Source organism: Macrobrachium nipponense, chromosome 11 (assembly GCF_015104395.2).
Source record: "Macrobrachium nipponense isolate FS-2020 chromosome 11, ASM1510439v2, whole genome shotgun sequence".
Classification (NCBI taxonomy): Eukaryota; Metazoa; Arthropoda; class Malacostraca; order Decapoda; family Palaemonidae; genus Macrobrachium; species Macrobrachium nipponense.
The window spans coordinates 828594-843043 of record NC_061087.1 but is presented as its reverse complement, the minus strand read 5'-3'; the positions used below and the strand labels follow the sequence as shown (position 1 = coordinate 843043).

Genomic DNA, 14450 nt, shown 5'->3' with positions numbered 1-14450 from the left:
AAATTAAAAAAAGTTTACTTCTTACAAGGTCGCAAGGACATAAGGCACTGTCACTGAAGGTTAGAACCCACAGTATTGTTCAATCTGTGAACACCATGACGACAACAACGAAGATGAATTGCCATCACCAACGTCACCTTCCGCACCCACTGAGGAATCCCTGATCGGTCCTCATTCGATCCATTACAAATTGAAGTTTTCTTGAATGACTACACTTTATGCCATACCAGTTTTAGCTCAAACATATCTATAATATCTTTTGCTTGAAATCTCCAATCTTCCACGTCCTTTTAATTATTGACACACCTTACTTGGAAGGCTGTGGGACGTAGTCTCACAAGTTAGTTGGCCATTATTTTGTTACATCGTGAATCCGTCTATGCCTCTTTGTTTAAAAACCACTTTTTTTATTTTTTGGCAATTTTGCCTTCGTTCAAGGTAACTCAGTTTGAAACAAAATCAGCACCTCCTACAGAACTAGTAAGACTTTTTTTTATTTTTTTTTATTTTCCCTCACTACCATTCCCAAAATCGGAAAAAACTACCATCAGCCGACTATACGTCTCCCACATGGTTGGAAGCACCCGTTCCTTTTATTAAAAAGTAAGCCTCCTTCCAGAAGTTAGCAGCATTTCATAAATGAATAATTCTATACAGAAAACAATTCCAAGCAATGTCATTTACTCGACCACCTCTTTCCAAACATAGCACTTTACACCAAAAAAAATTAAACACACTCCAGTGAACCATCATAAATTACTAATCCGGTACTATCTCTGTCTCTCTGATAACTAAAACAACATAAGAAAAACGAAATAAGAGTTCCAAGCAAATGAATACAATAGAATTTGAAATGTGTAATGGCAACAGTATCCACGACATTTTGCAACGTAAAGCTTTAGTAATTCATAAGGAATTCCAGTCAATAAGGATTCGCCAATGATCACAGAAATACTGGATACTCTCTCTCTCTCTCTCACACACACACACACACACACACACAGCGGAAATCAATCTGGCGTCAATTTAGATACAGATAAAAAAAAAATTCTTCAGCAACATATAAATGTACGTAAACGCTGCACGCTGTAAACTGGCATCAAAATCAGTCGGTCTATTTCAAACACCCGGTAAGAATTCCGCTCATCCAAGATCCCACCAACCCACCAAATAAGTGTCTTATTCACCAAGGCTCTAGATAACTCCCTCTTTGTTTACAACTTTTTTTTAACGATCTCATGGAAATATATATCCTGCAAATTAGAACAAACGCAAGAGTTTCAACAAAGCTTCGGTCTCATGTAGAGGGAGTGATCTCTCTCAGCATAGATGGCTTCAACTTCCCACTCCACGTTCGTCTATTCTTGCTCTGCGGGGTTTGACCTTGAATGAATTCTACAATTGTGAAGGTTTAAGGCATTGAAACTGCCAACGCATAAGAGCCAGAATGGGGAAACAGAGATACTAACACGCGACTATATCGACTCTCAGCTCCTCCATTCAACCTGTACCTATAAGAGCTGAAAATGTTGAATTGTGCTATGGAAATGTGCCTAAATTCAGGCACATTTACAGATGATCCAAGATAAATCGTAACAAAATTTTAATGCGCATGATCGTTGCCATTAACTTACTACCAAGTATATAAATGCATATATAAACAGAGGCAAAGGGAATTTCAACCATATTTAGCTCCGTTCTCATCCGGGATTCCAATTCCTAATGGGAAAGTCAAATGGTTACTAAACAAAATATATGGCTCATCTATATTCTATATATATGCTAATATATATACATATAATTCGTATATATAATTATATATATATATATATATATATATATATATATATATATATATATGTGTGTGTGTGTGTGTGTGTGTGTGTGAAAATATGGCTGTAGTTGCAATTGAGTAGCCGTACTTAAGAATACACAAGGAGAAAATGGATGAACTAGGGGCAAGAATGAACCAGACAGATATGAAAAGAATAGATGGGGCGTTTATAAAATTCTATGATGGAGTCACAGAACAGTAGGGAACGTTAAAAGGCATAGAAGGGAAAGGATGAATAAAACCAGCAAGAGGAGAAATGAGAAAACAAAAGCAATAAAAGTACAAAGGAGATTATTTGAGGGGCAGTTGTGACAAGAGATTATATGCAAGCATAAGGGAGGATGGATTGGATAGCCATAAAAAAGGAAGCCAGCAATAAATAGACATGGAAAAAGGCGGACAAGAACTTTAGGAGGGATACAGTGTTCGACAAGGAAGACAATACTGACAGGAAGAATAATGAACAAATGGATCTCGGAACAGCGGCAGCATAGACAGGTGCTTTTTGAAGAGTCCTGCTTCGATGGAGAGAATATTTGGAAGATTTGTTGAATGTGGAGGATGGAAGAGAGGCAGAGCTGACCTGCGTTAGAGGAAAAGGATTAATGTAGCGTTGAGAATAGAATATAGAGTTTAAGCCAAAGCCCAAGCACTGGGACCTATGAGGGGTGGATAGCGCGATGGAAGAAAGACCTTATGAATGGAGATACAGTCAAAGGAATGAAAGGGGTTGCAGTTAAGGGCACTAACCCCCTACGGAGGTGAATGCTTGTGGCCGTGAGATGAATGATTAAATCTGAGTGAGTATAATTATAATTGTATTTGGTATTTTTGCCATCTCTGTAACTGTATTTGTAACTGTAATGTGATAATAGGACATGTAACTGTAATTGAAATAATGCATATGTAATTACTCCAAGCCTGGTTAAGACCAATGTGTGTGATATAACGTCCCCATGGTTGTTCTATATCTATATAAGTATAGTAACAAAGGTGTGCAGCAGCAGCAAAGAAATTACTCGCGATTGGAGTGTGGAATGGGTGATGCTCGTTGATGGCACGAACTGATTAGTTTGTTTGTTTGTCTGGTGTTTTTACGTTGCATGGAACCAGGGGTTATTCAGCAACGGGCCCAACGGCTTCATGATAGTGAGGCTACGCAGCAGAAACTAGAACATGCGTTGGAGATAGTTTGCAAGAAGAGACAGAGAAGAAAAAGTGCAAGTAAATGTGAGACAGAGCAACAAATGTAAACATGGATGGTGGACCAATGAAGAAGGCTAATCCATAAAGGTATAGGGAAGACGTGCGTTTTATGAAGTAGGTGAAGCAAAAAGGAAAGAGGTGTGTGTCAGTGGAGGCCAAGGAGGGAATATTGTTTTAAGATATCCACACAGGGAGTTCATCCGCTATTTAAGGGTTAAAGGATGAATTCAAGAGCGGCCAGTGTGTCCCGTTTTCGATCGGGTGCCACTCACTCCCAAGGGAAACGGCCTAATGTCAAACAACCAAATTCGTACCATAGTCGGCCTCCCTTTGAAACATCCCACACCACCCACTGCCACGGGACGTGTCAGCAGACCTTTAACAGGCGTCTTTGGCTCCAGGCGAAAGCTCTGGCCTTCATCAACCGAACTCAAGTCGTTATAAATACTGACGAGGAGAGATTGCCGGGAGAGGAAGAAACCAACAGGGAGAAAGATTTTTTTTCTTCTTCTTCTTCTTTTAGTGTAAGTCATATTTTGCTGTCCAATCGAATCTGATAGCATGTCATCGTAACTGTAACCCTTGCACTTTTTAACATTTACAATTTCGCAACAAGAATTTGACTTACTGGTTACTAAGCAAGGATATGAGATGATGCTGCTTCAAATACCATCCTTAATTTATCATGACGTGCATTAATGTGAAATTACAAGGTCAAAATTCCCAAGCTGCTGTTCACAAATATACTATATATATATATATATATATATATATATATATATATATATATATATATATATGTATATATATTACATAGACACATTATGTATACATGAATGAATATATGTATGTGTATATATATATATATATATTATAATATATATTATATATATATATATATATAGATATAGATATACACATAATAAACAAGATTTTCATGCAGAATATGGAGGGAGTGAAGCGTCCTAAATGTTAGGAACTGGAAGTCATAGCAAAGATATCAAAGAAAAGTGACCATAAAGAATGTGATAATTACCGTGGCGTAGCACTTACGTCGCCTGTGGCAATGGGCTGGAGAAAGAAACTGATAAAATGCTTAGAGATGATACTTTTGTTTTAGAACCGGCTGGATTTGCACAGATTAAGAAACCATTTCTGATGGCTTTCTTGATTACAAAAAGGCATTTGACAATGTAAAGATAACACTATGGAGGGTCTTGCTTTATCCACAGACAAATTATCGAAGATGATGAGTTTATGTTAAAATTACGTTGGAGGCGATGATTTTGTGTGAATACTATATGTATATGTAAATGTATATATATATATATATATATATATAATATATATATATATATATATATATATATATATATATATATATATATATATATATGTGTATATATATATATATATATATCATATGCTGTGGGCTTCGTAATGCAATTATGAATTTGGTAATACAATTACAATTAATTCCCCTCATTTACTTGATAATATTGGGCAAGCCAAGCTTGATTTCAAGATAGACTTATTGAAGGGAAATTATCAGATACCCTTAGATGAGAATGCTAAGTTGCTTTCAGCTTTTATTACTCCTTTTGGACTGTACCAGTATACTGCTTTGCCGTTTGGTCTGATGAATGCACCTGCTACATTTCAACCAGTGATGGATCAACTGTTAGAAGCTATAGGAGGAGTAGGTGTATACCTGGATGATATAGTCATTTAGTCTGCAACATGGGAAGAACATCTGAAGATTCTGAAGGAAGTTTTCAAGAAACTACAAGAGGCAAGACTAACAGTTAACCAAGAGAAGAGTGAGTTTGGGAAGGCGACTGTTCAGTATCTTGGGTTTGAAGTAATGAAAGGCCTTCTTGCTCCAGTGAATGCTATGTAGAAGGTATCCGTAGGCTACCCCACCTACTACCAGGAAGCAGCTACAAAGATTTTTTGGCATCAAGCTCCAGACTTTAATATGAAATTTGTGATATAAGTTGGTACCTCTGATTGTGGTATTGGAGCTGTTCTACTCCAAGAAGATGAAAACAAACATTTTCATCCCGTGTGTTTCCTGTCTTCGAAACTGAAAAAGCATGAGAAAATTTACTCCACAATTGAAAAAGAAACTCTAGCCTTAATCATAGCATTGAAAAAGTTTGAAGTGTATGTGAACAGACATAGAAATGAAGAAGTCTTAAGTGTTGTCGGATCACAACCCCGTCATTTATACAGCGGATGAAAAATCATAATCAAAGACTGACCAGGTGGTCTTTGTGCTTACAACAGTATAATTTAAAAGTTGAGCACATATCTGGTAAGAACAATGTAGCTGCCGATTATGAATCCCGTTGTGAATCATTGGATTCAATCCCAGGATAACTAATATTCTAGGGGGAGGAATCTTTTGCTGTGGGTTTCGTACTGCAATTATGGTTTTGGTAATACAATTAATTCCCCTTAGAAACTGTGTATAATGTTGTAAAATGTATATTTTTATGTTTAGATTCCAATATTTAAAGACATTATGTCTAAATACTGTAAAGCAGAGAGAGGGGAGTTATTATTCAACCCCATGAAAATAGATGAGTTAAGCTTATTTTTTTTATCGTCTACCCATCTCGTTCAGGACATAGCCAAGCGGGAGATTCGTATAGAAGGATGATGTAAGAATAACTCGAGATTGCATCAGATCATTCTGGATTCTTCCATGAAAACGATATAATTTCATTTCATTTGCAGATCTATTGCTATGCAAATGTTTAATAGCACCGATAAATTAACTTATCTCTTCCAATTTGTCAAAAGAGGACTTGTTGGCTCGTAGTAGTTGGTTGTAAATTGGAAAATTCCATGATGTCATGGAGATGACAGAATATGTTTTCGTTGCAAACGCATTTTTTATGGACGGCCCTATACACCGATATACGATATAGAACCATTCATTCCACTTTGAGACTTGGCTTCCTGCGTTAGAGAGGCCAATGTCTCTCTCGCTCACGAAACATTGATTTTCTACCATTAACACAACTCATATTTTGAGATTGGTCACTCACTAGGTTTAATTTCTTAGTAACGTAATAGTTTGTGGAATCTGAACATACGTAGTGTTATCATTATTTTTGTGACGCGCCACAGAAGTGTTGAAAAAGTAACAGGCCTTCCTTTTGAGTGAAACTGCAGTGGTTAAAGGTACTGTACTTTACAAATATTCTGAAGTGCACTTTAAGGTTTTATTTACAGCAGTTGGATGAAATTATTAATTTTTATACGATTTCTCTTATTTTGTTCTTTTGACATGTTCATTTGATGTATTTAATGTTTGTACGGTCATTGCTTTTAATGTTTTTCCATATCATTCTATGCTGTTTATATTCTCATTTTGTTTAATTAGTTCCAATATTTCTTGTTGTATAATTGTTTTAATTTAGCACTTGTGAATTAATTTGTTTTTAATTGAATTTCTTTTCAAATTTAATAATTGCTTTATAGTTTGAATTTTACTTGAATAATTTCATTTTTTGACTATTTGATTTTATTGATAAAATCTATCATTTTGATTCAATTTTGTTTAATGATTAATTGAAGAATTAATTAAACTTTTGTTTTCAAGTAATAGCAAATTTCCCTGAGATTGTGAACTTCACTTATAATTTTTGAATTTAGAGATAAATTTTTGTATCTAAAATTTTAATGAGTATTTCATTTACCACCAGTATACGTTTTAATTTTGTTAAGGTAGAAATATGAGTGCAGGCCATGAACTTGACGCGTATTAGTCAGGTACAACAACGATGAATATAATCCGCGTCCTCAGGATGTGGCATAAAACGTAAAGCGATCTTGTACAAAGAAAAATGAGTCATAACAGCACCCAAAAACTAATGGACTAAGAAAACTACTGGGGTATGGCGACCTACGTACAAAGATAGGGGGGGACGAGACTTAGGTCATACGGGGGAAGGGGAGTAAGAATTGGAGAGAAGAAAGGGTATGGCAAGATATTTAAAAAAATTCAACCAAACGTTTCTGCAAGCAAGCGCAAATATACATGCCGAATATACCTTATCGGCAACCTCATCTTTGACGTTCATTATCTTAGAAGAAATGACATGGTTTCTTTGGAACTCTCCCAATGTATCCTAGCAACGGCATTGTTTGATCTTCATTAACTAAACAGACTTTGCCCGCTTGACGCTCGTCACACAGCCAATTTCAGCGCCGAACTCGAAGCTCGAAAACGCACTTACTAAACTGATTGGTTTCATGTGGTTCATCGGTTAAGATATAAGTGGAAAAATAAGCTGACGATGACTTTTATCACCCATACCCTCTCCAACCCAATGCACAAACGCGCGCGCAACACACACATACACACACCATGTTTATGTTTGATTATGTATGAAGGATATGGGGAAAAAATAAACCTTCATCGGCAGCGGAGGAAGAGAGTGAGTTGTACTATGTTTAAGCTGCACAAAGAAGTACTTAGTGGACAAACATTCATAAACTAAAAGGCAAACAATTATCTTTACAAATGTACCTTACACATGGTACAAAGAGAACTTTCTAATATTTCTTAAATAAAGCCGTTCCCTTTAACAAAGGATGGCCCCATACGATGAGAAACAAGAAAACATTCACACTCTACATTGAACAGTAAATTAATTCTATATAGTGAACTTCCTTGCTTCAACACACACATAAAACTTAGCACCACGTGGATCTCAACACCCTTCCATTCCAAAACTTTTGCTCCATCTAGCCAGTGGTACTACTTGTTTTGTCTCCCCCCTGTGATATCTAGACACCCAACCAAGTCCCCCATTCTCTCCATACAACGCAACTGCCTCAAAACCAACTGCCCCATCTTTTCACTTAAGCTCACTCAAATACAGCGTCTTTGTGAGATCTCAACATTTCTCAGCCTTAATTATTAAGCCTTCGTATTCCAGACAGAGACAGACATACTGTGCAAAACTCTTCCTCTCCTCTCTCGTTCTCCTTTTCCCCTTTTACATTCACCTTCGCTTCCAAAATGCGATTCTGTTACTTAAAACATTCAGTGTTAGAATAATCAAATGACTCGATTTTTCCTCTCATATTTCATATCATAATTACAGCTGTGACGAGAAAAGATTCTTTCATACATCCTTCTTTTCCTTTTATAAACACGCCTCTTTTCAGACCTGTCGAGATCCTTTTGCAATCTTCGTTTGGCCGTCTCTGCGGCTCACTTCTGTCCTCGTCCAATCATCGTCTGTTACCTTACTCCAAAATACCTATTAAAATCTGTCATTTACTTTCCTCTGCCATCGATACTTGCTGGCCTCCTCCATTGGTCCTTATAACCAAGGTCTTTAGACCTCGCTTATAACCATATAGCATTCCTTACTTTCACGTTCAGTCTTCTCTCCCAATCTCTGAAGCTTCCCGTCACTATTGCTTGCAAGCACAATATCATCTGCTAACATCAGCCAATTTCACTCTCCCATCGCCAATTATTCTTCTTATTATTCCACAACCTTGGACCTCTCGAAATTGCTATAAGTAGTACTTGATTATTCACTTCTGTCTGGGACTCTAAAAGGTCAGATGAGCCTGAACTTTAAATTACAGAACCGCAGATCACGCTGGTAATCTAATTTAGATGCCTTTATCATTCTGTAAACACACTGATTAATCAATCACACTGTTTGTCCCCACCGACTCACCATCTATGCAAAAGGGAGGCCACGGGTGAATAATAATAATCATCATCATCATCATCATCATCATCATAATAACAACAGAAAGATAAAATTCATTACAAACAAGTAATTCAACCAAGTTGTCACTGCGCAGAATGGCAGCTGGATTATTAAGCCGAATAAATTAAGCACAAACCACACAAGGCCTTATCAAAGACAGCACAGGGGCCTCGACTTGAATTGGACGAATGAACGTGTCAAGACTTCTAGTCATAACAAACAATGCGGCCGTTAGTGTTGGTTCTTGGATGTTATTTCGCTTATAGAAATGATCGTTTATTTTCAGGTCGCAACCTATACTAGTTAATACTTATTCATGAATAAATACAACTTAAGATTCCTGAAAAACTGGCCATTTATCAATATAAAACATGCAGTAATTTTAGCAAAGTTACAATAGTCCCGTAGCGTTCCTGATGCGTCACCATGGCATTCGTCTTTCCTTCAGCTTTACTTCCCCACTCACGTAACAACTCGCTACGCCTCTCTTGGTAATGTTAATATTACTTTGGGGTGCCTATGAAAAATAAGGAATAACGGCATGTCCGACATCGTCTAATGAAGAAAAGATTATGCAAGTTGTCGTCCTGTGTTTGCTTGCTTTCTCCTCTTGAAATGACGGACGGATATCTTTATTTATTCTTCTGGCGTTCTAGTTAAAGTAATAAAGTTTTCCTCTTTTACTACACAAGAAATTCAACGGATATATGAGCATAAAGTTTCTCTGCATTGTGAATTAACGTTATACTGCTAAAATACCCCATATCGTGTACGATTCTCTTTTCACACGTAAATATATATATATATATATATATATATATATATATATATATATATATATATATAAAGGTTTTTGCCACGAAGGAAAAAAAATGAAAAGCGAGATAGCCATGCACTTTCTGTCTAGTTCGACCCTTTACTCAGGCACAACTGCTTTTCATTTTTTTTCCTTCGTGGTAAAAACCTTTATTTATACATAGCATCACGTTTTATATACTTCGTGATCAAGTTATTTATATATATATATATATATATATATATATATATATATATATATATTATATATATATTATGTGTGTGTGTGTAATTCTACACGACTTCACAAAATATATATATGCATTAAGCTACAAATATCCTTTAATATCTACTTCGCTCTACCTCGGAATCAATATATTTTCATATATGTTAACTGAAGGGCAACATTATACATATTAGCTGACCACCCGGCACTATCCAGGAAAACTGAATAACAGTCTACGTGTAGGAGGGAAAAAGGAGGGGAGGGGGAGGGAGGAGGAGGAGGAGAGGAAGAGAGGAGGGTTTGTGTTGATTGTCCAACTGACAGTTCTAATTTTTCGATGCAGTTCACCACTCAAACATTCGTGGCTGAACTAACAGGCATTACTGTGGTAACTGTCCCTTTTATCCAGATATTATTATTCTGTCTTTCCCCCTTTATCTAGTTATTATTATGATGACTGTCCCTTTAAGCCAGAAATTACTGTGGTGACTGTCCATTTTATCCATGCATTAATGTGCTGTGACACATTTAAACAGGTATTACTGTACTGTCTGTCCGTCCCATTTATCCAGGTATTGCTGTGGTGACTGTCCCTTTTATCTAGGTATTACAATGCTGTCTGTCCCCTATAACTAGTATTACTGTGCTGTCTGTCCCCTTTAATCAGGTACTACTGTGGTGAATGTCCCTTTAATCCAGGTATTTAATGGGAAAGGGAAGAAGGTATAGATTTGAAACTTGCCCTATTACTCAAGTTGGGTCAAATACTGGCCATGTGTCAAATTTTGTCTAGATCGGTCAAGCAGTTCCCATAAGTTATGAAAGGAAGGGGAGGGGGAGGGGGTATGGGTGTAAAACCTACCCTATCATCTATAAGTTGAGTCAAATGATAGCCAGGTGCCAAATTTTGTCTAGATCGGTCAAGTGGTGTGTATTTCTATGGAACACTTACATAAACATATATATACATACATGCAAACATACAAACATTCACTTATGCCTTGCCATAGTTATCCATTGTCATGTAGGTGAGGTGGGTGAATACCGACCAAGGGGGAACTATGACCGAATGCTCTGGTACATAAACTATTTCAAAGTTCACGCCGAAACTCACCACCAACACAGCAACTAGTCTTCTGTGTTTATAAGGTAAGAAAATTGATTTTTAGATGGCTGTTGAAATTTTTATGCTTCTCATAAGTGTCTCGCGTCCATGAATATGTGTGATTGTTTCTAGCTACGTTTCATTACGATATTTAGCCATATTGACATGTTATCGAGTGAAATGAAGTGTCCTTTCGAAGTGAATCCCTTGGCATTGCTTAAAAAAAAAAAAAAAAAAAAAAAAAATGGTGCAAAGGACTACCGACCGTTAACATACAGGCAGACATCGACCGCCAACACAGATGCGTGAAATTCTGAATATTTTTAAATATTTTTGAAGTTTTTAATATTTTGAAATTTTGAATATTTTCGAAATATACGTATAATAAAAAGTGGAACAGTGTTTTTTGAGTAGAGAAGAAGGGGATATTTAGTTAATTATGATGCAATATCAGTGTCATTATGCTAAAAACAGGAAATTTTTATTGGGTGGGTTCAACTTTACCTATTCATATGTCTAATGTCATTCAACTTTACCAATCCATATGTCTAATGTCATTGAGTCTTTCTGATCTAGCATGATCATCAGTGTCATTATGCTAAAAACAAGAAATTTGGTTTTTGGAGGATTCCCTCAACCCCCGGTCGGTGTTTCCTCGCGTTTTCGGAGCATCGATCAGGTCACGACAATTTTTAAAGGGCAAACTATGACACTTATTCTCTGAGTTAGGATTTGTGTTGATACCAAAGGTCGGTCATGTCGTGAAGTTTGTTTAGGGCACAGTGTGCACGCTCTCATGTACAAAATGGATTTTTTAGGCAATTTTTTCTACTAATAGGTCAGTATTCCCCCCATCTCACCTCGCACTTCTCGTAACGAAAAAATTAACTTGGAAAATTGTGCCATTCCAGCAACACTTAGGATGCAATGCAGTATAAGACTAAAGGAAAACACGATGGTAATTTGGTAATTCATAACTGAAACGGTCGATTCTATAGCCCATTACCGGCAACGCACAATAATTTCACTGTTGTTTTCGTTCATACAGGCTACATATGTAATTGGTTCCTTGTTTCAACAAATAGGCTGCTACCATTTTTTTCCGTTTCAACAGATTGGTACTTTCAACAATATTTACTGCAAATATTCTCACTGCAAGTAAGTACATAATATTTACAAAATCGCGAGACCAAACTTTTCAAAAACACCAACAGTCAAAACAAAATAAACTTTTAATTCCATTACCTCTTCAAACGCAATAGCGCTTCCTACAGATAGAATGCAAGAAACCGCTGTTTACAACTAACCTTACTCCAGAGGAAACTGAAGCCAACACGACAAGCACTCGTAGAACGTTATCAAAGAAGCGTCCCATGGCGTAAGGGAAACTGTAATTGTGAACTATCAATTCTGACAAACACTTTCGGCACCGACAACCGTCGGTGAACGAATGAACGCAAATCGAGGACTCGCCGGGTCCCGGGAAGATCAGGAAAGATGGAGTTGTGGGTCGGTTGAACGAAATGAACAGACGATTCCTAAAGAAAAAGCCTTCGTCTTTATGGAAGACAGACACTATACTCGAGTTCACTCATTGAGATTGACATATAACACCTTCATGTTACTAAATTTATATGCCTTTATATCCGAACAAATTTTTTCTATACCTCGCGGGAACTTAAACACTCCCATGGTACGGAAAAAAGAATATAAAAAAGAAGCATTACCTTCTGAGACAATTTTTCCCCTTAACATCCCGGTAGACGACTCATTGCCTCAATCCTGGTCTCATGTCAGGGTTTAGAGGTCACGATCTTAGGATCTCTGCTGAAGAGTAGATGAACGCATCAGCTTCAAAGACATTCATATTCATCAACGAAGAACTCCATTTCAATAACTAGTAGTTTTCCTCAGAATTAACTAAATTAGGCAGTTGCAGGTCCAAACCTAAGTCGAGTGGCTTGACATTTACCAGGTCTTTCCTTATTGAGACCGACATGAGCGCATCTGGTTTTCTTTGTGAGCCCCTTGTCTGTTCAAATTACTGCTACGCATCAACTTGGATGCTGAAAATAACCAGCAATTATTCAGGAAATTATCGCAATTCATAAGATATAAAAGGCGCGTTGATATACATCCGTATTTTTGTTTAACTGCATTTTACATTTATTTCAGTAAGACAAAATATTAGACCGGTGCAATATTACCAGAAAAATTGCATGCGAATTGCTCAACAATAAACAGTGCAGGCTACGTTGTGTAGACAACGCATGCAGCTTATTACATAATAACGTGTTCATTATTGGGCTTTTCCTGATGTTTGTTACCCGACTGTCACCTAATCCTGAGTGTACGTCTCAAGAATTTATACATCTCTGTAGTACGCAACAATCAAAATGAGTGTTTTATTATTATTATTATTATTATTATTATTATTATTATTATTATTATTATTATTATTATTATTACAGTTGATAAGATTCACGTATTTTACGGCTATATTAAAATCTTACTCCATTCATGTGACGAATATTTTAGGATGGTTTTGTGTGGCTGTAATTTTATTATTATTATTATTATTATTAATTATTATTACAGTTGTTAAGATTCACGTATTTTACGGCTATATTAAAATCTTACTCCATTCATGTGACGAATATTTTAGGATGGTTTTGTGTGGCTGTAATTTTATTATTATTATTATTATTATTAATTATTATTACAGTTGTTAAGATTCACGTATTTTACGGCTATATTAAAATCTTACTCCATTCATGTGACGAATATTTTAGGATGGTTTTGTGTGGCTGTAATTTTTTTATTATTATTATTATTATTAAAAGAAAATGCGCTGCGTGATATGGGAGTTTTGGGAAAGTATAAAGACTTTTGAAGGTAGTCAAGCGCTGTTGTCAGGGTAGAACTGACTGAAAAATCTAAATTGGAGTGTTAAAAGATGACAGATTAATGATGAGAAGGTCTTCACATCAGACAGCCACTCTGTGTTTATAGCTTTATTCACGAGATACAGATGCTCTTTGGAAGTCTGTCAGATTGGAAAGGTTCTTGAGGCTGTTTTATGCACATCATCAAGACGTAGCGGTAGGGTCAAAGAAGAACTACGACAGACAAACAAACAAACAAATTCAAATATAGCAGTTAGACGATGGAGGGTGGCCAAGGTGATGGTATGAAATAAAGTTCGAGAAGAGGTTGCATTAAGACTACTGAACTCGCCACGTGAGAGGCCAATAATTATTGAAGCGCATGAGCAACAAGAAAACAGGTAAAGAGTGTTCAGTTTTTAGGAACAAGGGTAGATGAAACCATGACAGATGCTAAGTAGGGGGTTAAGTTTCCTGAGTGAAACGGAGAGATACGGGTGAACTCATAGAACAAAACATAACGAATAAAATAGATAATAGATATCTCCTGGATGGGCAGCTTCAAAAATAGAGGAGAGAAAAGGGACGAGTGTGGCGGCAGTGGCAGTATAGAAATTTGTAAAAGGATGCAGTTTGAGGCTGGGTTCCA

The 14450-nt window shown here is 36.6% G+C and overlaps 1 protein-coding gene across 7 annotated transcripts in view; it reads right to left on the bottom strand.

Moving 5' to 3' along the window:
- Positions 1-12383, bottom strand: part of LOC135215322 (alpha-2-macroglobulin-like) — a 494644-nt gene extending 482261 nt beyond the window's left edge. For 6 of the 7 annotated variants that reach the window (XM_064250089.1, XM_064250270.1, XM_064249915.1 and 3 more), the window contains exon 1: positions 12224-12383. In XM_064250089.1, the coding sequence (XP_064106159.1) occupies positions 12224-12291 (68 nt within the window). In that variant the 5' untranslated portion in view covers positions 12292-12383. The remainder of the gene's footprint in view (positions 1-12223) is intronic. The other variant, XM_064250000.1, reaches the window with a different exon arrangement.
- Between the last annotated feature and the right edge of the window lie 2067 nt (positions 12384-14450).